Raw genomic sequence first — 26,679 nt, forward strand, 5'->3', positions numbered from 1 at the left:
ACTATTTGTCGAGTAATTGCTATGCCTTAATTACTATTATAGAATAATGTGTACATTGGAATTTTAAATTTGGTATAATCTGCTGCATTCGGCTTCCCTGGGTTGAAGCGACTCCAGCGCTGGCTTGTTGCAAATAATGTCCGATTGGTGGATGTCGACGGCTTGACTCCCTGGTGAAATGCTGCTATACGTGAACTCGTTGCTGATGCTGTATTTCGGATAATCTTGTGGGCATGTCCTAAATCGTGTTAATCGGCCTTGTACCGATATTCGTGTGTGGTCTTGAAGTAACGTGTCGAAGAGGCGATCCTTATGGGGGTGCACTCCCCGGCCGCCGTGGTGGGATTCATTACTGAAATAAAGAAGGGCGATTTTTTACATGAATTTAACAATTTAACAATTGCTTCCCTGGAGCGGAGGCTAGCGCGCCTCCGCGGGCGCCTTCACGCCGATGATGATAACGGTGGCTTCATTTCTCTTGACGTAAGTGATGATGTGACAGGAGCTGTCCTATGCCTTACATGGCTGGTTGATGTTTGTGATTCTTTTGATGACATGATGACGAATTTCGGATTTTCATGTGACGATGCACGTGCTGATGAGAATTTCGGATTCGCGAATGCGTAACGGTGCGGTCTGCTGATCCCAATCAAGCAGCATGGAAGCACGTAGTGACGACAGCGAGTTCCTCGTGTAGATGATTCTGTCCTGACGATTATGAATAGCAAACCAAACGCAGTAATTCGGCTAGACCCAGTGATGTGGCCATCATCACAAGGACGATCCGAGGTGAACCGGAGGGATGGTAATTGCTGAGTTGAATGAAGGACAGTCATCTAGACATTCGGAACAGGGATGAGCAGCAGCCTTTCTGGTAGTGTCCAAGGGAGCCAGCGGCTACCCAGGGACGGACGACAACTATGGGAGACGAACATTCCATGATATTTTTGATAATTTAGTACAAAACAAACACTTCACTGGTTCGCGGGAGCCAGATGGCTCGTTGTCGCAGATGGGCAGGATGCAAATTTTTGATATTCCCCGAGTAAAGCTACCATCCTTTGTTTTTACCGTAACAACACGGATATTTCCGTCGCTGCCCGATGTGATATGCGTTATACGTCCAAGTGCCCACTTGAGTGGGGGAAGGTTATCTTCCTTAACCAAAACCATCGTCCCCACGAACAAATTGTTTCGTTGCCTTGTCCATTTGGTTCTGTTATGTAGATTGGACAAGTATTCCGTTGACCATTTGGCCCAGATGTGCTGTAGAAACTCTTGTGCTTGTTGCCATCGAGATAGCCGGGTTGCTGGAACCTCCTTCAGTGCTGGCTCGGGTACTGCCGTCAGCGGCCGTTGTATTAAAAAATGCCCCGGTGTTAATGCCTCGAAATCTGACGGGTCGTTGCTCAGCGGAGTGAGAGGCCTTGAGTTTAAACATGACTCTATTTGCACAAATACCGTTTGCAGTTCATCCGGAGTCAAAATCATCAATCCGATCGTCCTTCGGAGATGCTGTTTCATCGATTTGACGGCAGCCTCCCACAAGCCGCCAAAGTTAGGAGTTTTTGCTGGAATGAACCGGAATTCCATGCCGGAATCTGCAGCTTCGGAGATGATCGACTGTTGTGATTGTTGCGACAGAAAGGTTTGGCGGAGCTCGTCTAGTTCACGTTTTGCCCCCACGAAGTTACTGCCGTTATCACACATGATGATCGTTGGTTTGCCACGTCTGCCAACAAATCGTTTCAGAGCGGCTAAAAATCCTGGCGTCGTCAGATCTGCGACCATTTCGATATGGACCGCCTTGGTCACCAAACACACAAATATGGCAGCGTAATATTTCACAGGAACTCGTTGGCGATTAGGGTATTTGATGAAGAACGGACCACAGTAGTCTACCCCCACACGGAGAAAAGGCGGTGCTGGGGTCACACGTTCAGAAGGCAGGTCTGCCATCAGTTGTTCGTGAACCGTCGGTTTGTTGCGAAAGCAGGTTACACAACGGTGTATTGTCTGCCGGGCAAGACTACGTATGCTGAGCGGCCAAAATCGGTCACGAACGCTGCCAATGAGCAGTTGCTGACCGGCATGTAACAATTTGTAGTGATAATGAAGCATTACTAGTGACGTGAACGGATGATTTTTATCCAACACTATCGGATGCTTTCTCTCGGTTGAAACTAGAGCATTCACCAGTCTACCACCGACGCGAACTATACCATCCAGCATTATCGGATGAAGAGTGTTAATGCGAGACGTCGATTTGACTTGGCCCTTTCGTTGCAAATCCAGTAGTTCCTGTTCGAAGCACTCCCGTTGAGCGAGTCTCACAAGATGAAGTAGAGCTGATTCTCGTTCTGCATAGGTTAGAATCCCAGACCTTCGATTGTTGTGAGTCCTCTGTTGCGCGTTGTGCTTCCATCTGAGAAGCCAGGCAGTGATTCTCACTAGACTTTGTAACCCGTCAGGGTAACAATTTAGCACTGGGTGGAAATATACCTATTTGTGCGTACTCTCTCCGTAGAGTGTATTGTTATTGCAACATAACTCACCGCTGTTCCTTATGATCGTTCACTTTTTCTCGTAAATTTTGTTTGTTTTAGCTTTTGTGAACGATTTTGTTGGTCTAGATAGGTGTAGAAAATTTTGTTTCATATTTCTGTATAAATAACATAGGGCTTAGGTAGGCCACCGCTCTCCTCTTGCTGCAATAAGTGTGCTGGATATGCTGCACATAGCGATGACAGCTATGCGGCGGTACTGTTTTTTGGTGCTGGTTTTGGTGTTTGTTTTGGGTGAGTGAAAAAGGCGGCCATCGAGCTAGTTAGAAAGTGACGGACCACGGCGATATACAGACATCTGCCAGATTACGTTTTTTTGTTTTCGGGACAGTTTCCCGCCACGATAGCAAGTGTAGCGAAGTGCGCGAGTGCGACGGTAAAATCACCCGTCGAGATTGCCGGCCTGTGGTTCGGGCACAGTGAAACCTACGGTGTCGGTTCGCCAACAGGGGTAAGCTAACAGCAAAGGAGTTCTTTCGCTACCCCGGCTAATTCACAAGGAACCGAACATCGACCGTTCTCGCTATAGAGGATAAGTCGAACGAGCCAAGCTCTCCTCTATAGCTAATAGCTAAGGAGAACGAAGCAGGGCGGACAAAGGTTCCCCCTGGGAAGTTTACTGCGGTAACTTCCGGGATCGTTTACGGCGAGTAGACGATCCGGCGATTCGTCGCCAACGTCGCTAGGGAGGTTCCAACAAAGGAGCCAAGCTCACCTCCCTAGCTAAACGCCAAGGACCGCTGCCGGAGCAGCCAGCTGGGATACCAGTAGACAGACCAGGCCGTTGTTGTCCCGGCCGTACGGAGAAACCCGTCCGCCAGCAGTTACAAACGAAGCAGCGTAGTATGCAGTGAAGGGGATCGGTGGAATAAAAATTGGTAAATTTAGTTTGTTTACTTTTTTTCTTGTGAAACGAAAATCCGAAATTCTGTAGGAGCACCTAGGCCGCCCTGAAAAGAAGGGTTCGCCGGGCAAACAAGAACCCGAGTAGTGGGCAAACCCCTACTTACATTTGACGCCCAACGTGGGGCACACTGAAAAAAATATTTTCCTATTTTGGAAAATATTTTTTTCTTCCGGAGTGTGGGGTGCTTCTACTAAATAGAGGATTTTCGTAGAACAGTGGTGAGGTTTCTTCCGCAATATTGTTCCGCGGTCGTATTATTTATTTATTTACATTTTTGGTATTGTTTTTTGATTTTTGCATTTTCTTTTTTGTCCGAATTTGTGGATTGCGTTGTTTGTGTTTGGTCTGCCGGACGAGTAGTTTGAAGGTTGTTGTTATTATTCGGTTGCGGTGGCCAATCGCCTTGAATTCTCAATCCGGTTTGAGACATTTTTGGAACAGCTTGATTTCCTGAAATTTTAAGGGAATCGTTAGTGGGCGAAAAATCGAAAATAATACCGTGTCAGTACTTACATGCTTTGTGTCTTGGTGATTTCTTCCAATATAGCGCAAGTTATGATGGCGTTGGAGAAATTCAACCAAGCGTGTGTGCTCATGCGCGTCGATCATTTGCATTTCGATGAGCTGGATTTTGAGTTGCTATCTCGAAGCATTTTTATCTCTCCTGATTCGGATCTTTCGGGTGTCCAGCGGCAGCGGCGTCTTCGGGGAATTTTGTCGCATGAGCGGTTGTCTCGGAGGGAATTAGTACGCAATTTCCGGGGTGACGTGGGTGAAGAAAAGGAGATCTGCCTTGGTAAATTACTAACAATCAAGGAAGATCTCCAGTACCGGTGCCCAAACAAGGAGATTTACCGAACACGGTTGCTTCATTTGGGATCTAGGCTCCAGGTTATCCGAAATTATGCGGCAGGGGAGGTCAACTAGGAAATTTCGGGGTTGCTGGGGGAAGTTCTAGCAGTTTATGCCAGTCATTTTAACGACGAACAGGCAGCACTTCCTCCCGACAACCAAGAAGGGGAGGATGGAGAAATTTTGGGAGATTTGCTGAGTACAGACGTACCTGCAATTCCACAGGGATCCAATCCTTCCGATAACGAAGGATCTCTTTCTAAACAGCTCGTAGGAGACGACCTGTTGCGTGTCTTGTGCGAGATGAGGGACGAGATTCGACAATTGCGACAGCAATCCGACGATAATAGAGCCCTAGCGTCTCAGGGGTCTGATGCTTTTTCAAAAGCTACTGAAACGCTAATGGGTGGGATTGCTTCACTGACAACAATTTTGTCAGTTTTGAGAAAGACGGTTCAAGAAGTTGTCTCACTTCGTGAATCCGTCAGTGAACTTCGGGCACTAGTACATCAGAAGGAAAGTGCTTCCGAGAAGGATCTGCAGACCGATCTGGAAGATTTGCGTTTGATGGACGTACCCGATTCATTTGATGCACCAGAGATTCCTCGCCCAACACTGGCGCCCAGTCCCGATCAATTTGTGTTGAAGCGAGGATTCTCGGGTCAACAAAATCTATGTCCATCACTTCCTATCGAGAAACCGAAACAGAATACTGGATTCACAGCCCCGTACCAAACGCAGAACCAGCCTTACGTTCCTGAATTGACCGAACAGCTGGCGGGACCATCATATCCGAACTTTTCGATATCCACCCATGCGGGAAACGGATCGATGGTGGCCCCCAGGAATTACTCGCGAAACCCGCAACGCGTCGCTGATTGGAAGATTCGGAAGTATGCTGGAACTGATGAAGGAGCTGGACTTGCGGACTGGAGTTTTTGGACACCGTAGCAAATTACGCTGCGTGTGAACAAATGTGCGAAGAAGAACTTTTCAATTCTGCGATGCATCTGTTCACTGGCAATGCTTTGACCTGGTATCAGGCTATGCGTGCGCAAAACCGGTTGTTTAACTGGAACCATCTTGTTTGCGAGCTCAAGGTAAATTTCGTACATCCTGAACTTGATGCTACGCTCAAAATGAAGGCTCTCCAGCGCCGGCAGATGCGTAACGAATCTTTCCAGGAATACTTCCTGGAAATGGAAAAAATATTTCGTGCTATGACGGTTCCAATGGCACCGAGCGAAAAACTCGACGTGCTCAAGCGGAACCTGAAAGCCGATTATAAACAAATGCTGATTCTCAGGCCAGTGAACACGCTTTCAGAATTGATGAGTCTTGGTAAATCGATCGACGCCTCCAAGACGCCGATTTATCAGAAAGTTTTCGGTTCTTCTCGGGACGTTGCTGCTTATTCTGATAATCCACCACAAAACAAACAAAAACAAAATAATCAAAACCAAAAGGGAGGTGGACAGAATAACGGCAACGCAAAATCCAAAACGTTTTGGAACAAGAATGCCAAACCGGCAGGTCTTGATTCAAGCATGCCTCCTGACAACCAGAAAAAGAAACAGCAAGGGAATCAGGACGGCAAGAATCTCGAAGGAAACAATCAAAAACCGATCGAACCACCGCAGAAACCTATAATGTGTCTGGAGTATTTGGTGGAAAAGCATCGTCCTCCCGTGCTCGGCGTCTGCTACAACTGTGGAGACAAAGGACATGAATTTGAGGAATGCCGGAAACCAAATCGGGTCTTCTGCATCGTGTGTGGTTTTAAAGGATTTGATGTTTCTCGTTGCCCTTACTGCCTAAAAAACGGGATCAGAACCAACTGAAGTCGCAGTTGGCAGTAAAGCAGCGCTCCAAAGAACAACTAACAATCCAGCCCCAGATTTACGACAGTTTTCGACCGGCTCGTGATGAGGACTATGATAATTCGTTGTCTGTCGAAACCATCGTCCTTGACGACCCGTTCGATAACCGTCCATTTGCAATAGTCGCTGTGTACGGCAAATCCTTCAAAGCCTTGCTCGACAGTGGTAGTAACGCCACAATTATAACTAAAAAGCTATACCGAAAGTTTTCGAAAAGTCCCTTGAAAAGGTTGGAACGACCATTCGAACTACGTTCTGCAAATGGTCAATCCTTACCAATCATTGGACAAGCGTATCTCCCGTATACTTTTCAAAATTTGACAAAGGTCCTATGCACTCTTGTAGTAGAGCATCTGACCGTCAACTCCATTCTAGGTATGGACTTTTGGCGCGCCTTTGGGATTTCTCCTGAGATACAAAACTGTGCTCTGTTGAACTCAGGTCAGGAATCAGAAGACGATGAAGAAGATGAAGTACCGCGTGAGTCGATACTCACTTCGGAACAGTTAGCGCGCGTAGAAGAAGTAAAGAAGTGTTTCCAGGCAGTAGAGCCCGGAAAGCTAAGCCCAACCTCATTCACAGAGCACAGGATTGTCATCAAAGATGAATTCCAAGGTGCGGCACCCGTTTGCCGATATCCTTATCACATGAGCCCAAAGAAACTGTCAAAGGTCTGGGAAGAGGTTGACCGATGGCGGTCTATGGGAATTATCGAGGAGTCTGATTCGGATTGGTCGCTTAATATTGTGGCGGTCACGAAACCAGACGACTCAATCCGCCTTTGTCTAGACGCTAGGCCTCTCAATGAGCGTACTGTACGGGATGCATACCCTCTGCCCCACCCTGGGCGAATATTGGGCGGCTTACCCAAGGCGAAGTACCTGTCTACCATAGACTTGAAGGAGGCCTTTCTCCAGGTACCCCTGGCTAAGGATAGTCGCAAATATACCGCTTTCAGTGTTCCCGGCAGGGGTATGTTCCAATTTACCCGTCTACCATTTGGTCTCGTCAACAGCCCCGCTACTCTGGCGCGACTGATGGACCAGGTTCTAGGACGAGGTAAATGGGAACCTTACGTTTTCGTCTACCTAGATGACATCATCGTGGTAAGCGAAACGTTCGAGCATCACATACAGTTGCTCAAAGCAGTGGCCGATTGTCTAGCAAGAGCCAATCTAACCATCAATTTGGAAAAATCCCGTTTTGGAGTCCCCGAACTAAAGTTTCTTGGTTATTTGTTGAATCGGGACGGACTCAAGGTCAATCCTGACAAAATTCAGCCGATTCTCGACTACGAGAGACCGGTTACCGTGACGAAACTTCGTCGTTTTCTCGGGATGTGCGGTTATTACCGCCGTTTCATTGATCGGTTCAGTGAGGTCACTGCTCCCTTGACCGATCTGCTCAAAACGAAAACCAAGAGCTTAGTTTGGAACTCCGAGGCAGAACTCGCGTTCCTTAAAATTAAGGAACTTCTAGTCACTCCTCCAGTTTTAGTCCCACCAGACTTCTCCAAAGAATTCATTCTTCAGACAGACGCTAGTGACGTAGCAGTCGCTGCTGTTCTGGTGCAGGAGTATCCCGAGGGTGAGAAAGTAGTTGCTTACTTTTCGCACAAACTGACCACTCCCCAAAGGAACTATCATGCAACTGAAAAGGAAGGTCTGGCGGTGATAATGGCGGTTGAACACTTTCGAGGTTACTTGGAAGGTTATCATTTTCGACTGGTCACTGATTCGTCAGCGATTACATGGATACTGAAGACTAAATGGAAAACCAGTTCACGTTTGAGTCGTTGGAGTTTAGAATTGCAACTCTACGACATGTCTATTGAGCACCGGAAAGGCAAGGACAATGTCGTTCCAGATGCGTTATCCCGGGACGTAGCAGCCGTTTCCGCTTTGTCCACCTCAGACTGGTACTGTTCCATGAAGTCCAAAGTTATCCAAAATCCTGACGACTATGCCGACTTCAAAGTAGAAAATGATCAACTTTTCAAGTATGTAAACTCGAAAGTTGTTCCGTGCGACTCGCGGTTCAGTTGGAAACTCGTCCCAGCACCCGAGTTCCGTCAAGATTTGATTCAACGTACCCACGAAAATTTGCTTCACGTGGGATACGATAAAACGATCCACGAAGTGCAGTTACGATATTACTGGCCTCGTATGGGATCTGAAGTACGAAAGTTTATTCGAGAATGTGGGACGTGCAAGGAAATCAAAGCTCCTTTCGTCCCAGTCCAGCCCGAAATGGGTAAGTCGCGTGCGACTAATGCACCATGGCGAATGGTTTCTGTGGACTATATTGGTCCTCTTCCAAAAAGCAAACGTGGCAATCAACACTTGCTTGTCGTCCTCGACGTCTTCAGTAAGTACGTCATGTTAACCCCCGTTCGCAAAATCGCTGGTACGTCACTCTGTACGATACTGCGCGAACAGTGGTTCAATCGCCATGGCAGCCCGGAAATTCTGCTAAGCGACAATGCCTCCACTTTCACCTCGAAGGAGTTCAGTCAATTCATAAAAGAAACCAACGTCAAACATTGGCTGAACTCCCGCTATCATTCGCAGGCTAACCCAGTGGAGCGAACAAATCGCTCGATAAACACCGCAATCCGGGTATATGCTCGAACCGAGCAGCGCAACTGGGATGTCCACATCAGTGATGTGGAGCGCATCCTAAATACTACCGTTCATTCCTCCACTGGGTTTAGTCCACATTTCATTATACACGGGTGTGAAATGGCATCTGCCGATGACTTCAGCAGGATTTCCGGTGAGGGTGACCTAGAAACAAGACACCAACAGATAGACAAAATCCGGGAGATTGTGGTCAAAAATTTGGCAAAGGCAAGCGAGGGCATTCGACATCAGTACAACTTGCGTCATCGAAAGTTCTCCAAACCTTTTGAAACAGGACAAATGGTATACCGTCGAAACATGAAGTTGTCGAATGCACTCGAGTCTTACAATGCTAAACTTGGACCACAATACTTACCGGCAAAAATTGTCTCAAAAAAAGGTGTATCCTCCTACGAGCTGAAGGATTTAGCAGGTAAAAATCTCGGAGTTTGGCCAGCAAATCTCCTTAAACCAGCATAAAAACTTTTCCGTGCCGTCTGTGGACTGACGGTATGCTTTTATATGGATTACTCACTTGGGAGTTTTCCAAAAGCAGCCGTCAGTTCCCGACGGCAACAACACGGACTTTGGTCCGAATAAAAAAAAAACAATAAACATTTCTCCGTCTTCTCTATTTTTATTGTGGAAGACCAACTCTGCCGCGAGAAGGTTCTTCAACACCTTCTTGCAATTTTTCAGAGCCACACTCTCGCAGTGTGGTAAACAAACACTCGCACGAAATATATGCTCCGGCCCCGATGACGACTACGGTAGGGTGGAATACTCTATTAAAAAAAACACTAATCTTATACCGTGCCGTTCTCCCGGGCACCGGACGCATCTAAATACACTACCTGCCGTGTTCGGCAAACAAATCGATCGTGAACCGACAAATGGGCGAAACTAACAAATGTACACAAACAGAGATTTGATTAATATCTGAAAGAGGAGTAAAAATACTTTATAAAAAATATAAAAACTCATTTATAAATATTTCACACTTCATAAAAATCAATGAAAAACAAAACGGCGGATCCGACTTTCGACTGTAAACAAAAAGCCAGGCGGGTTACGCCTCTGCATTTCTAAGGTAGTGTATACAGGCGAAATTGACAGCATCATTGTTTACAAGGTCCGTAAACAGAATCGCCCTAAACAAAAACCAAGTGCTTGTTACGCCCAGGAAGAATAACAAATTTTCCCCTCCAGCGAGCACGGCGAAAGCCACATTTGATTTTTGTTTTTTGGCGACACTGCAGGGCGAAATTGAGAGTCGTCAAAACAAGAGGGCGACTCAAAAATGGCCTAATCAACATTTCATAACAACACTCGGCGAAATAATCAATTATTTTAATTTTCAATTTTATCAACGAAAACGTTATTATATAAAACATTTTAGTTATGCTTCCGAAAACTAGTATTGTTTCAAAGTGTTTCAATACATTTGAAGGCGCAGTATGCAAACACTGTTAAAATACGATTTAATTTTCTGAACCGAATTTTCAAAGCTATTTTTCTCGATTCGATATCATTGCGACTTCGGCCCTTTGGTCGATTCATGATCGAAATACAAAAAAATTCTTTTGCGCCCCACTCGCGCAGTGAGGTAACCAAATTATCCACTAATTTGCTTTGCTCCGGCGGTCGAGACGGTTACGGTAAACAAAACTTTCTTACCAAACCAGTACCAGTGTTTGGAAGAAACAAAACGAACCTATCGTACCGTCTTTTCACCGCCGGATGCATACACATCATTCTTCTGCCGTGTTCGGCAACATAAAATTTTTCAAAAACCCCTTTCTGTGGGGAACACTCGCACCTACGGGTGCACTAAATTATATAAAATTTCTCCTTATTTGGGTCACTATATAAAAAAAACCACCTTTCCCCTCTTCGCCGGGGACACTTCGTTCGCGTGAGTGGTTCCACTACTCCGGGACCGACCGTAAACGGAATAATAAAAACAGTTTGCGAACCGATTTCGCGAACTGTTTTGTTTTTATTTATATTTTGAGGATGATTCATTCATCCATTCAGATTAGGTTCTTTACTGGCACAGTTAACCTCACTTTTCTTGACAGTTCGCTTGTACTGTTTACATGGACTTAGAAAAATTTGTGGACGACTAGATTCGCTCGAAGAAAATCGTAAAGATTTTTTCTAAGTCCATGTAAACAGTACAAGCGAACTGTCAAAAATGAACACTGAGTTCATTTGTGACGTCAGCGTAAAGTATACAATGGATGAAAATATCATCATCAATTTTGACAGTTTCCCCGATGTTCGCATCAATGCTCTGCATCATGCAGGTGTAGCCCGATTTGGATCAGAGTAGTGTGAGTGGAAGAGCGAATGGGGTAAAACGATACCGCGTCTTCGATTTCGAATCAAATAATAAAATTTTATTTCGCATAATTTTGGGTTTGTGGTTAAACCTGGGATGGTTCGTTTGATTCCAGCGGGAATCATTTCGAGATTTTTAAATTATGCGAAAGACATTCTTTGGTCCCTCTCAAACGTTTCTTTTCCAATGTACGAAGCGTTTTGAGGCGAAAAGGGACGAATATACAAACTTTTGTCCGGAATGTCTGTGAGTGGGAGAAATGATGACGTGTTAAGCGGTATTGTATGAGTGAATGTATGAGTGTGGAATCGAACAGAGTGAATGAGTGCATGTGTGATCAATAAGATAACATTGCTTTGGGGTTAATTCGAAGTGCTTATCGGAATGTGAATGATCGCCAGTGATTGAGGATGAATGAATGGGATAATTGTATGAATGTATTTGGATTGAAACCCCAACACAAGCGTGTAGTACTGGTACCGTAAGAACACGAGGCATTTCTGGACAGTCGAGGAAAAAAAACGAACAAAATAATGCCGACAACCGTTCCCCTGCAAGTTGGAAGATTGAAAATTGTCAATGTCACTTGCAGAATTTTAGGAATATCGAGTTGTTACCGATCTTGTATTCGGATTGGATTTAGGGTTCAACCCATAACCGAATAATGACGATGGCTGATAGCCTCTCGCTTCGCGTATGCTGTCAGTATTATCAGACCAAACACAGGCAAACTTTTCACCAATGAGGACATCCGGTCGATTATTTTTTTGATGAATTTTGATAAATTGCGGAAGAAATAATTAGGTGTAGTTAGTTTTTCTTTGTTTATTGATTTATTTATTCATTGCGTATTATTATTGTATCGGTGTTAGGTTAGAAAAAAATTGTCAATTTTTTTCCACCCGGTGTGGGCGAGATTGTAACCCGTCAGGGTAACAATTTAGCACTGGGTGGAAATATACTTATTTGTGCGTACTCTCTCCGTAGAGTGTATTGTTATTGCAACATAACTCACCGCTGTTCCTTATGATCGTTCACTTTTTCTCGTAAATTTTGTTTGTTTTAGCTTTTGTGAACGATTTTGTTGGTCTAGATAGGTGTAGAAAATTTTGTTTCATATTTCTGTATAAATAACATAGGGCTTAGGTAGGCCACCGCTCTCCTCTTGCTGCAATAAGTGTGCTGGATATGCTGCACACAGCGATGACAGCTATGCGGCGGTACTGTTTTTTGGTGCTGGTTTTGGTGTTTGTTTTGGGTGAGTGAAAAAGGCGGCCATCGAGCTAGTTAGAAAGTGACGGACCACGGCGATATACAGACGTCTGCCAGATTACGTTTTTTTGTTTTCGGGACAGTTTCCCGCCACGATAGCAAGTGTAGCGAAGTGCGCGAGTGCGACGGTAAAATCACCCGTCGAGATTGCCGGCCTGTGGTTCGGGCACAGTGAAACCTACGGTGTCGGTTCGCCAACAGGGGTAAGCTAACAGCAAAGGAGTTCTTTCGCTACCCCGGCTAATTCACAAGGAACCGAACATCGACCGTTCTCGCTATAGAGGATAAGTCGAACGAGCCAAGCTCTCCTCTATAGCTAATAGCCAAGGAGAACGAAGCAGGGCGGACAAAGGTTCCCCCTGGGAAGTTTACTGCGGTAACTTCCGGGATCGTTTACGGTGAGTAGACGATCCGGCGATTCGTCGCCAACGTCGCTAGGGAGGTTCCAACAAAGGAGCCAAGCTCACCTCCCTAGCTAAACGCCAAGGACCGCTGCCGGAGCAGCCAGCTGGGATACCAGTAGACAGACCAGGCCGTTGTTGTCCCGGCCGTACGGAGAAACCCGTCCGCCAGCAGTTACAAACGAAGCAGCGTAGTATGCAGTGAAGGGGATCGGTGGAATAAAAATTGGTAAATTTAGTTTGTTTACTTTTTTTCTTGTGAAACGAAAATCCGAAATTCTGTAGGAGCACCTAGGCCGCCCTGAAAAGAAGGGTTCGCCGGGCAAACAAGAACCCGAGTAGTGGGCAAACCCCTACTTACAACTTGTCAGCGATGATCTGAGGCTGAAGATTTCGTTCGGCGGAGACATATTGACTACCACGGACACAGCCGAATTTTCTTCCAGCACAGTTGGGTCGACACCTGCCACGGTTAGGTGAACATTTTCTGGCCAATTGTCTTCGTTTCCTCGCATCCACGGTGCTCCATTCCACCGTAGGGGATCTTCGTTCAGCTGATCTGCAGTAATGCCACGAGATAGTACATCTGCTGGGTTTTCTGTGCCTGGTACATGACTCCACACGCCACCTCTAGTAGCATGTTGTATTTCCGATACTCTGTTCGCAATGAATTGCTGCCACCGTGATGGACTCGATGACAACCAATATCGGACTATCATAGAGTCGGTCCAGAAGTATGGTCGAGCAGTTATTTTCAGACTGGTAACCATCTTTTCATAAAGATGAGCGAGTAATAGTGCGGACGACAGTTCTAATCGCGGAATCGACTGTTTCCTTTTCCGTTTCTTTAAGTCTTCAAGCGGTGCAACCCTTGATTTTGCCACTAGCAAGTGGGACGTGACACTTTCGTCAAAATGCTTGCAGTTCAGGTATATACATGCTCCGTACGCCTTAATAGAGGCATCACAAAACCCGTGCAATTGCAATGACAGACAATCCTTGCTGAAAGCGACCCAACGTGGAACTTGCAGATTCACTAAGCTATCCAGACTTCTCCGAAAGTTGCTCCATTGCTTTTGCAAGTCTTCAGCAAGAGCATCGTCCCAAGATGCCTTCTGTCTCTAGGGGGATTGGACGAATATTTTTGCTGTGGTGACTACTGGGCTGACTAGTCCAAGCGGGTCGAATATTCGGGCCAAATCTGATAGAACAGTTCGTTTACAAATTTCAGAGTGATTCCAGGTAGGAACCTTGAATTTGAAGCTGTCTACCCTAGGCTCCCATACAAGCCCTAATGTCTTTATTGTAGCACTGGAGTCGTCTAACTCGAATGATGTACGATCATCTTTACAGTCGTCGGGTATTTGCTGCAGAATGACAGCACAGTTTGAGCTCCACTTTCGAAGCGCCAATCCACCTCCGCTGAGAAGCGTTTGAATATCAGCACACAGTTGAACACCTTCATCGATGCTGTCAACGCCAGACATCATGTCGTCGACATAAAAATCTTCTGCCAACACCTTTGACGCCTCCGGGAACCTATCTCCATCAAGTTCCGCAAATGGTCGCAAACACTTCGTTGCGAGGTAGGGAGCAGATGCTGTCCCATAAGTAACGGTTTGTAGCTCAAAAACACGAATGAACTCATTCGGAGTGTTTCTCGAGAAGATGCGTTGTAACTGACAGTCGTTGGGTTGGACTTGTACCATTCGATACATTTTCTCAATGTCTGCGACTACTGCATATCGGTGAAGCCGGAACCGCATGACTATTGAAACGAGATCATCCTGTACAGTCGGTCCTACCATTAGCGCATCGTTTAAGGAAATTCCGCTACTAGTCGAGCCCGACGCATCGAACACCACGCGCAACTTGGTGGTCGTAGTGTCAGGTTTGAGTACACAATGATGTGGAATTTAGTACTGCTGCGTTGTAGACTCCTCGTCGTCTAGTACTTCCCTCATGTGGCCGAGGCGATGATACTCCTCGATGAACTGGGTATACATCAATTTGGTATCAGCATCACCTACTAGGCGCCTTTCCAAAGCAAGGAAACGCTTGAGCGCTGTGTTTTTTGAATCACCAAGCCGAGCAATAAGGTAATCTTTCTTGGGCAACGAAACGGCGAACCGCCCGCTAGAATCACGCACAGTTGTGCGGTCGAAGTAGACTTCACAGGCGGATTCCTCAACGGAATGGATACTATTAGAACGGCAGGTTTCTAGCTACCAGAATTTGGTTAACAAGTCATCAACTCGTTCGCTACATGCACTTGCTACCACTGGCCTGAAATGGTTCGATAGATTTGGAATTCTACCACAGATTATCCATCCGAATCCATGCATAGCAGGACCGTCTTCTCCGAGCTTAAATTTATCCGCTGTCAACACGTCGAATAATAATCCAACCCCGATTATTATATCGATTGATCCTGGCTCAAAGTAATTCGGATCGGCTAAAATCACTCCTTGGGGAAGTGCCAAACTGCTAGTATTGATCTTCGTGGTTGGAAGGTCCTGAGTGACTTGTGGTAGCACGTAGAAAGTCTCCTCCTCCACAAAAGCAGATACTCGGGATCGAATACGAGCAACGACAGACTGTTTACATTTCTTCGTGGCTTGTCCAATTCCACTTATCGAAAGAATTTCTCGAGACCGTCTGAACCTAAGCTGCTGCGACAGATTTTCTGATATGAAACATAACTGAGAGCCGCTATCAAGCAAAGCTCTAGCTAGGGTAGAATTTCCATAATGGTCTTCAAGTATCACGAGTGCGGTTGCAAGCAAGACCGTTCGTGATGCCTTGGTTTCACTAGCGGAGAGGACAGCGTTGTGGCTTGTGGTTGTGTCTGTATTGGGTGGCGTTTGAACTTGTCTACTTGAAGTAGCAACTGAGAAGGAATTTGTGTTGGGTTGATTGGATGGTTGTTGAAGAGTTTGTGTTGGTTTCTGTGTGTATGAGGTTGAGGGTGTCTGGGTCGAATGTGGGTTTTGCGAGTTCGGCTGCGATTGCGGTAGCTTATTCGATTGTGCAGTTGATGAATTGCTTCCAGTCTGGGTTGAACCTTGATGCAGCATCGTGTGGTGTCGTTGTCCACACAATCGACAGGAACTGCGAGAGCATGATTTGGAAATGTGACCTCGAGATAGACAGTTAAAGCACAGTCGACCAGTTTTCACCGCGTTTCTTCTCTCCTCCATCTTCATGGATTTGAACTTCTTACACTGGAAACTTTGATGTTGAGGCTCGCCGCAGAATGGACACGTTGTTTGAGTTGACCCCGCATAGCTATTGAACGCCCGTGATGTCTTCTTGGAATCATGTTGCTGGGAACTGAATCGTTCGGGAGTAACGGATTGTAGAACAATACAGTGGTTTTTAAGAAATTCCAACATGGCGGTATATCTGGGCACTTCTCGTGATCGGTGTTCTGTTTCCCACAAGCGTAGTGTTGTTGTGTCCAGCTTACTCGCTAGTATATGTGCCAATATTGTACTCCATTCAAAGGTATTTTCACCCAACTTGTGCAGCATCTGCAAATGCTTATCGAAATCATTTATCACATGGTTCAAGGATTCAAAACTCTCCCTTTTCATAGGTTCGATCGATAACAGCGCGTCGAGATGAGATTTTACAAGAAGTTTTTTGTTTTCATACCGGGACTCCAACGACTTCCAAGCTATCGAATAGTTCGCCGCTGACAGTTTTATCGATCCAATTTCTTGCAGAGCTTCCCCTGACAACGACGTACGAAGGTAGGTGAACTTGTCAATCTCAGTGAGCTGTGCGTTGTCTGAAATCAGATTCTTAAAGGTGTCCCTGAAGGTGATCCAATCTCTCAAGTGTCCACCGAATGTTGGAAGCTTCAGCTCTGGGAGTTTTACACGCATCATTGATAGAGAAGAGCCCTGCTGGTTGGTTGATTTGACAGGCACCACACTGGAACTCGATCCGGAGGGAATCATTTATTGCGAAGTACTCGTTGATGAAGTCTTTTAGAACCTTTTCATTCTCCTTCTTTGCCTTCGTTCTCGCCGTCCTAACCGCATGATCTTCTTCAGATTCATCAGGATCCACGAAATCTTCGTCAAAGTCTGTATCCTCCAATATCAGGTCGATGCGCATTCGAACTTCACAGAATAAATCGTAGATTTCATCCAGTTTCTGAATTCGTGCTGCCAAAGATCCCTTATCGAGGTGTTCTTGGTAGTTTCGAACGAAGTCCTTCATCACGTCCATCACATTTCGCAATTGCCGTTCTTGCTTGGACAGTCGTCGCAGCTCGTCATTAGACATTTTGCACCTTTCTAATCACACCGCACTATTCACAATTTGACCGACCGACTGATATAACCGAAAACCGCTCGCAAATTGACAGAACCCACCGACTGACAGACAATCACAGAATTGAAAAAAACTCTCAAAATAATCCAACCAACAATAGAAACTTAACTCAGATAATCATCACACCCAATATTTCCTTTCATCAATGAAACGCATAACGTGCAATTTACATTCATTTATTTGTCACAAGAGCAAATTATCACCATGTGTGAATCTCACCTTTGCAATGGCGGACGTCTGACCATGCTTTCAGGACGCCACCCAGACAAACCTTTTTCCCTTGCTACTTATCTGCAGTTTTAGGTGATGATGATCCTCTTCATGCGACGAAGTTCGAATTGTCAATTCCCGATGATGAATGTCCTCAGCAACTTGCCCTTCAACGATACATGCACTTAACCGTCGATCAGCAACAGTAGCACAATAAGCCGTATGAATAAAAACTAGCATTTGCTCAGAACAAGTTTACTCTGCTCGATTCTGAGCAAAGTAAACTCTCAGAGTATTTGCTCAACTTGGTATGAATAAAAGCTTACTTTGCTCAGTTTAGACTGAAGCAAGTTCGAAATTCGAACATACCTTTTACTCCATCATTCACCTGTCACAAACGTGGTGAATTCAAGATTAAAAACAGTCTTGGTGCAATGAAAATATAGGAAAATAAATAAATTAACGAATATTCAATAGTGCTTTTTTACTAATAAAACGTCTAATATACGTAGAGCTCTATCATGACTCTACCAGTCGTAGTGTGATAAGAACAAATCTAAAGTGATTAGAACAAATCTAAAGTTTATCAAAGAAGAAACACAACTACCTATCCTCTAATGGTAGTAACCAGTCACATCGCAAGGACTGTTAACTATGAAGTTTTAAGCAAAAGTTTGCGTTACTAGTAACAATTCCTGTTGTAAGACGAGCCCGCTTGATTTTACCAATTCGCCTTATGATGATGCCGCCGTATTGATTTTTTCACACGTCAAGAAGCGTCACGTAAAAATGCTTAAATGGATTCATCTATTCTTCCTCTGATGATGCCGTCGATGCAATGCAACACTGTTGTTGATCTCTAAAAAAGCGGATTCTCCGGTTTCGCAAGCAGTTATGTGGAAGTGGTACCAATGAACAAACAGGGTAAAGAAGGCAATCCGAAATAACATAGTACAGGAATGTAAACAAAAAACTGTCTAGAGACAAAGGTATGTATTTACTGTTAGGTTATCAATGGAGGAAATAATGCTGAATTACATTTGTTTTGCATATTCTAAATAACCCACAGGTAAAATGTCAGTGATCGAGCCAGTTACTCTTAAGCAACCCATTGAACATGATTGTCCCCTATCGCACCGTCATAGTAAAACCGAGATTCTGGTTACTCAGCCATCGTTGATTAAAAATGGCACCGGTAAGTACCAGTGCATTATTTGCAATCTTAAAAAACATGTAGCTTTGAACCGTTTTAACAGGGATACTGGTTACATAGAAGTATAAAAGGATGATGTAACAGTGATTAGGAAACTAAGCCGCTCTTGGAATTTGGCAGTTCAAACAAAGAAGATGTATGATGATTAAGTGCTACTTAGAAACGAGCTAACCGCTTATATGTGACTGTGCATCGAACTTTTCCATCCTGTACACACTATTCCAAAAATTTCGTCGCTATACATGATACTGTGGTCGTATTCACCTTAGAGTTGTAAGCCACGGCACTAATTAAAAAACGAACATGTTACTGTATCGCGGACAAGTATTGAAAAGTTCGAATACTTCGCATGACATCCGGATTGAAGTCGTCTTCAGATGCGAGATGCCTGTCTCAATTCCTCACGCTTGAGTACGAATTAATCAGACGCCGGAGCCTGCTTTCCATACTGTAGTAATATTACTGCCATATAGCAGAAACGATAAAATATTCAAAAGATTTTTTAAAATTTTCAGATGGCAACGGCATTTATACCACGGATGATAACAGGAAATGAAAGGAATTCGTCGGAGTTCGAGTGTTATGGATCCTGCTGCTAGTTTGCATAAATTTGCTCGTTACGACTTTGTTGCTGACAAATATATGAAAACTACAATTTCATACTGAGAGACTAAATGTGAAAGAATAATGAACTGTAACACAATTTGCATGCTTAGTCAAATTTGGCCAAAGGTAGTATCTGTGGTAGTAGTATAACTTGAACTCGTAAAATAGGTACAGAAACATTTTTATGTGCTTCTATACGTTAAGAAGATTACAGCCCATAATCGCAAGGGAGTCTCACGTAGACAGGAAATCCCATAGGAAATAAATATGCGATTATGGGCAGATTAGAGATCTATTTAAAAGGTGATGATTTTATGTTAATTTTCAGATAGGGCAGATAAAAAATATAGTAATAATGTAGCATGAGTTGCACTAATGGGTTATGTACCTATTTTCGATGCCAACCGTAATTTTTGCTTAGTAGTTAGTTGAAATTTTCTCAATAAATAATTGAAGTAATTATTTTTTCTAAACTTGAATAGTTCTTTTCCGCCCATAATCGCAGGTCTGTTCCATGCGATTATAGGATTATCTATCTACATATGACTGACTTACGTTTATGGGCAGTTTTATACCGGTACAGTTTAAACGGGGAGCACTGCGTTTGGCACAAGTTCCTATGGTATAAGTTCATTTGGCATAAACTGCCGTTAATTGACATTTCCATGGGATTCCCTATGTACATGGGACAATTATGCGTAGAACGGCAGTAAACTAGTTTGGCACAATTATCACTTGGTATAACAACGAGTGACAAATGCTTTCACATAATGGACGTTTGACATGAACAATACATTTGTTTTGAAACTGAAAACAATATTGTAAAATTAACTAGTTTTTAAAGCAGGAATAATTTGTACTTTTGAAAATAAATGCGCCGCTTCGGTTCCTTCACCATGGTTACGCGTTTAAGTCGTGTCACACTACTTTCGTCACACAATAAATCTAACTAACGGTTGATAATCATCTAGAGCAACCGTACCGGAGCGTAACTAAACCTGATTTGGCAACGCATCACCATAACATAATCCCACACCGGTCGCTACTAAACGCGCTCTTAAAATAGCCACTGATCGCTCGGGAAGCATCGTGTGCATAAATATAACAACGCGATAGCAGCGCGAGAGAAGGTTGCTATTCTCGAGAAATTGCCTCGACTTGTTTAATTGCCTTGACTGTGCTTGTTGTTTCGACTGCGTTGAAAATAAAACAGGTCCGTTTTCTCCTGTTTCCGGTAGTTAAAAGTGTTCGGATTGCGGAAGTGCCCGAGTTGTATTGACTTTTTCAACACAGTGTTTTGAATCTGGAAACGAATGAACATAGGTGAGTCATTGTCCATTTTAAATTATTCTATGCATCGTCTGACTGAGCATTAATAGCGAATGAAAAACATTTACTTGGGACTTGAATTTGAATATTTTTGACCAACTGTTATTGACGTAAAGTTAATTTCGTTTTCCAATCCAGCTCAGGGTAGTTTCTCCAGAAACGGTCATTTTGTGCCGCAGAGGAAACGTGGAGAAAATTGGAGTGGTTATATTAATCCTCATTAGTTTTCAAAAAAAAAAATCAAAATTTTCTCATAATTCGTATTCATTTTGGAAATTTTGACTCATTATAGCTAAATATCTGTATTTCATGGGTTTTTCATTAGTTTTATTTTTTTATTTTTCATATAGAACATGAGTGTTTCCAAAGCTAGAGGCAGAAATTGGACTGCTGAGGAAGATAAGGCTTTATGCAATGCTTGGCTCAATACATCTCAAGATCCGGTCACAGGGATAAACCAAAAGATTGACTCACTGTACGATCGCGTATACGAATCCTTTATAGAGATTTGCACGGAGAAAAATTTGAGCTGTAACCCAGAGCTCCGCGCACCAAGCGGATTAAAAGCCAGGTGGTTGTTGATAAGCAAGGCTTGCAGTAAGTTCGCAGGCTGTCTCGCTCAAATTTTGGGTCGCCAGCAAAGTGGAGCGTCGCCTGCAGATTTTTTTAAACAGGCTCTGACATTGTACAACACATCCACAAAAACGCCGTTCACGCTTGTACATGCTTATAAGCTTTTGGAGAATGCACCAAAATGGAAATTATACCAGGATGGAAAGGTAATAAGTCCAAACCCTCTATTAACTATCACCCCAATCGTAAACGAAGCAAATAAACATTTATGCAAAACATTATACATTTATTGTTTTGATTACTAACTTTTTTTTTGTTTTGATATCAAATTTCAGGTCTTGCCATGTAAACGTAGGCGGTCTGTGGATGAAACTTCCACAGAAGAAAGTGAACCCACAACTTCAACCCCATCTGTACGTCCAAAAGGTCAAAAAAGCTGCAAGCTGGAACAGCAAGCGCATGGAAGTGTTGCTCATGCGAGCTTGAAAGTGGCTAGGACGGGTGAACTTTTGGTGGAGGCGTCGAAAGAAAAGGCCGCTTTGAACAGAGACAGGACAGTAGCAATAAACCGGTTGGTCAATCACTCTATCATGTCAGTGGATTTTTCTGTGTTGAGTGCTACCGCCAAAACATATTATGAAGTTGAACAAAAAAGAATTTTACAACAAATTCTGACCGATTCTGAACAACCTGTTTCTGAATCTGTTCAGTCCACTGATGATAACAACGGTGAAGATTTTTATGAGGAAGATGTCTACATTGAGGAACTCATGGAGAGCGATGACGATTTGTAGGTTCCACTGTTTCTTTTATAAAAGCAAATAAATTTTGAACTCGGTAATCTGAAAACTTCCATCTATCATTGGAATTGTTAAATTTTTAAACATCCATCTACTAGATACGTTCACGGGAATGCGTAATGTTTCTATAAATGGATAAAGAGCGCGCAGTTCCGTAATCCTGAACAATATAATATAGAAAAAGAGTACAAGTTATCTTAGTCTAAGTACCACTGACACATTTTCAGCACATTTTATTCTCAGTTCTTAAAATCTATCCTACAGTAGATCAAACCTAAATACTTGTGACTATGAGATTACAATTGAAATACTAAAATCGACTAATTGAAAAATGTCGAAAGTGTAAGAGTGGTGATTAGAATAACGTAACACAGATTCTTCAAGGTTTTTCGGAATCTGTCCATTGGAAACAGACAGAAAGAATGAACCGGAAACGGTGAAAATTCACCTTGTCATTGGACACGCTGGGAAAAGATATGCCCTCAAGCAGGAATCGATTCATTTGAATCGAGCGATTTCCAAGTCTCTAGTTGGGTGCGTTAACTACTCCGCCATCGAGGAACTGTGATGATGTCCTCACAGATTCCTAACAGTGGACCATTCTAACTCCAATGCCTCTCATGAGCCTCGCTGTTTTCAAAAAAATTGCTTGATTTTTTCTGTTCCTTGGCACACTGATTGTCTGGTCCTCGACTTGGGGATACGTTTGCGTCCTAGGATACTCTTTATTTACGCAGTTTATAATGCAAACCGAAATTTTTCCTTATTTGTGCGAAGGAACAGGCGACAATGAACGCTTGAAAGGCTTTCTTCTGAAGCATACCATGTAACGAGGCCCATCATGAGATAAAAAAAACAGGAGCACAAAGTAAAGCTTAGCTGATTCTCTGCAAATATGGCAAACCAAAGTATAAAATTGTGTATCGTATTGTCCCTCTTCCGATATTTTTAAGCATCCGTGGCACTAACCTATTACACTTTTGTTGATAACAGGATGTATAATATTCGTGTTTTTGTGTGTTCCTCCAAGCTCAATTCGCATAAAAACATCAATTGAATTTTTTTTGATTGAGTTGAAACTAAAACCAAATACAAATTATACATATTTGTATGCGCTGAAACGTTAATCCGTTAGTAAAAACAAAATTGGCGATAAATTTTTTCAGTTCTATTGTAACTTACATCTGAGGGAACAAACTTCTTGAATACTATTATTCGATTCTTTTAAACAGATGCAAGCACATTTCAAAAATTATAACTGATATTTTCTTAGCTTTTTCATAAATCATAAATAGTTTCTATGGATACAATTTTTTAAAATGTCTCTAGCTCCAGCAATGCCAATTTTAGCAAAATTTCATCAAAGTACACTGTTACTTTGACACTGTATCTTTTCCAGGTACAGAGTAGCGTAAAACGCGTCCTCGAAAAATCATGAGAGCATTCCGTATTAACATATTTGAATTTGATCACACTTTAAAAGCATTTTTCCGTCTGCAGTATACAAACGAAACAAAATAGTATCAATTTTCTAAATAGGATTATAATAAATCTGATGTAACCTTCTTTTGCAATTTTCTCAATGTTTACGTTTTGCAGATAGGTCCTTTTTAAATGTTAGGCTAGATTGCATATACTTTGTGCTTTAATATATGTATTCTTTTTTGCATAAAAAGTAAACCATGAAACTATTTACAGTTGTAACCGTCACAGCACAGGTAATTTAATATTCATTCTTTAACATACCAGCTGTTTTCCCACACATCTCCGATTGAATGCGTGCGATTTAAATTCCGGAAAATAATAGCCTATTTGTCGGTTATTTTGTTCCCGAAGCAATGACCACTGAAATAATTCAAATATATTTTCTCTTTTTCTGCAAGAAGTTTAAACTAGGAGAATTTTTCTACAAAGAAGTCCACATGAGCATGCATATTCATATATAAACGTATACGCACAGATGTACATACAGTTGTAATTGCAGGTGTACATAACAGATGCACACACAAGTATCGTACCACCAAACGACACGTTAAAATAACGTAAACTAACTTCCACATTTTTCAGATATCGCTGCTGAACTGGTATTCAGCAATAAACCTTCGAGAATATCTAATAAAATTTGGACACGACGGTAGTCACTATCAAACAAAATTTAAGGTTCGACTCGAAGCTAACGTGTTGTAAACCTGCATCAAATATCATCGTCAGCAGAATCCACTTTAAGCTCCAATTATTCGAAGGGCGTGAAGTGCTACCGATAGCTAGTTTACTATGGGCAAATTAATGGTTAGGTAACCGATGAAATCATCATCAGAGAATCGTACAAGAAAAAAGAAATGCAACCGTTCACAGACGATTGAAAGCAACTCTGTCGAACTAATGAAAAACTTGCACAGAGTGAGAATGAATAGCATCCCAAGAAAGAATTTTCTTGGATCTTTCTCGAAATGTCTGTTATAATGTTCCATCATGAAGCTTTTGACACGCTCCAGATGCATGGATTTAAACTAACGTTCAATTTGTAATACACGCACAGACAATTTTAATCAGTATATATTGACAATACACCTTTCGGATTATGTGAAGCCACAGAATGATAAAGATGCAGACGTACATGCAAGTGTACACACAGATGCTTACACAGTACAAACAGATTCAGATTCATATATTGCTGGATATGCCCACACATGTGAATGCATGCAGATACAGTAACAGTTGCAGGTGCAAATGCACAGACATGTGAACGCACCTAGATATAGATTCACATGTATTAATTTACATGCAGGTACATAAAAATTGCGTTGCACATGCAGATGCATATACTGATACATATGGACCAAACGCAGACTGTTACGTTTCATTCAGGCGAACATTGAATTTGAACACGCACAGATGTGCACAGATACAGATGCAGATTCACTCACAGGTAAATTGCACACAGGTTCATGCACTGGACTGCATCTATGTAAAATAAGAATATATGACGGTTTCGGTGGCCTAAGAAGTACCAGGTACTCTGATGGAACTCATATTTTTAAATTAAATTCGTCTGTTGCATAGCAGTTTCATTGGTTTCTTTTTTATAGTTAGCGTATCCACAGGGAGGGATACCTAAGGCCCCCTACGAGGCAGTCTAGGGGAGGAAAGATTTGTCCTCACCCATAACACCTGGTTTAATAAAAGAATCAGGCTTAAAAGGAAACAAGTATAGAATTTTCCGAAAGCACAAGAGGTGTAACACTCTAGCTTTTCTTCGAAATAGTGCTTCGAGCGTTCTTTCAGTTTGTTGCATGCAGGACATGAAGTTAGATTATGTTGTCTCACTCCGCAGAAAAGGCACTGTAAATTTGATGTGATGGTGTGTGTCCTGAGACAGTTATTGACCCTCGGCACAAACGGACGATCAGTTAGACAAACATTATCCAGGATCCAGTATCGATCGTTGCAAGCAATCTTGTCTGCCTGTTCGAAGATATTTACTAATTACTCGTATACTTGCCTGAACCCATATTAATTAGCACTTAGCCGAGGAGCGTGCACTCAGGTTTCGATAAATTCATACACCAACCTGCTGATATGAGATATGTTTTATTGATAACTAGAACAATCAATCTTGTATGGACATGTTGAGAAATTTATTCATTGAGAATTATGTGCATAACGTTTCGATAATATATGAAGTTTCCTCTTGAATTCTGTGTTGTTTAGTGTGCTTTTTCACTCCTCTTCTCCCTTTACTTTCCATAAATGCTCTATCAAATCCGCTTGTAGTTGGTAATGAAGCGTAGCATTATGTACTTGGTCGTATCGCTCAAGAAAAGCCTGGAAGCCATCAGCAGAACCCATGTTGACATCGCTATTCCGACAGTTGAAAGGTCCATCAGTCTCGGATGCATCATTTCTCCGATCCTCGATGATCATGTTATGCAAAATAATGCATGCACGCATTATTGTTGCCAAATCTTCTTTCCGCCACAATCTCACAAACTTTCCGGGCTGCTTCTTGCATTTTCGTGAAGTGCTGAAAATAATTTGGGAAACAACAAACAGTCACCTCATCGGACTGTTGACCCATTTTGATAATGAATTGCAAGCAATATGAGTTACCTTGCGCTTTTGTCCAACTGGTGACGTAATCGTCTAAACCAATGTATAAAGTGGAGGATAGACACCATCCGCTAGATAATATCCAGTAGTGTAAACTCTATCGTTTATGATGCATTCTGCTTCAGGGTTCCTACCACTATATAAATCAGAGAACAGGGGCGATCGCTCTAACACGTTCAGGTCGTTGTTGGATCCTGGCATACCGAAGAATGCATGCCAAATCCATAAATCTTGTGATGCCACTGCTTCTACAATAATCGTCGGTTTTTTTCCTTTCCCTTTATACTGAGCAGCACTGGCAGTGGGACAATTCTTCCACTCCCAGTGACAACAATCAAGGGAGCCCAACATTCCAGGAAACCCGCGCTTTTGGCCTTCATCCAATAAACGTTTTATGTCTTCGCTGTTTGGTGATCGCAAATACTGACTAGCAAAGCGGTCTACAACTGTACGACAGTATTCTAACATGCAGTTCCGAGCCGATGATTCTGACATTCGTGTATACTCATCTATAGCATCAGCTGGAGATCCGTAGGCTAACTGTCGAATTGCTGCAGTACATTTCTGGAGTGTTGACAACCCAATTTTGCCAGTCGCATCTGCTCGCTGGACAAAATACACATTGGTGAATTTAACTTCGTTTGCTATACGTG

The 26,679-nt window shown here is 43.0% G+C and overlaps 2 protein-coding genes and 1 long non-coding RNA gene across 3 annotated transcripts; 1 reads left to right on the top strand and 2 right to left on the bottom strand.

Annotated features, from left to right (window-relative positions):
- Positions 1-248: 248 nt before the first annotated feature.
- On the bottom strand, positions 249-14,559 carry LOC131687494 (uncharacterized). The gene is made up of 4 exons (XM_058971586.1): positions 14,181-14,559; positions 13,203-13,400; positions 972-2,450; positions 249-352 (listed from the first exon to the last, which is right to left on the bottom strand). The coding sequence occupies exons 1-4, from the start codon at positions 14,557-14,559 to the stop codon at positions 249-251; spliced, it is 2,160 nt and encodes a 719-aa protein (XP_058827569.1).
- Positions 14,560-14,757: 198 nt separating this feature from the next.
- On the bottom strand, positions 14,758-17,137 carry LOC131687495 (uncharacterized). The gene is made up of 3 exons (XM_058971588.1): positions 16,777-17,137; positions 15,121-16,712; positions 14,758-15,066 (listed from the first exon to the last, which is right to left on the bottom strand). Exons 1-3 carry the CDS (start codon positions 17,135-17,137, stop codon positions 14,758-14,760), a joined length of 2,262 nt encoding a protein of 753 aa, XP_058827571.1.
- Positions 17,138-17,807: 670 nt separating this feature from the next.
- On the top strand, positions 17,808-20,111 carry LOC131691109 (uncharacterized). The gene is made up of 4 exons (XR_009305702.1): positions 17,808-18,384; positions 18,465-18,590; positions 18,652-19,061; positions 19,124-20,111. It is a non-coding gene; the product is annotated as an uncharacterized LOC131691109 (long non-coding RNA).
- The last annotated feature ends 6,568 nt before the right edge of the window (positions 20,112-26,679 follow it).

Source organism: Topomyia yanbarensis, chromosome 3 (genome assembly GCF_030247195.1).
Source record: "Topomyia yanbarensis strain Yona2022 chromosome 3, ASM3024719v1, whole genome shotgun sequence".
In the NCBI taxonomy this organism is placed as follows: Eukaryota; Metazoa; Arthropoda; class Insecta; order Diptera; family Culicidae; genus Topomyia; species Topomyia yanbarensis.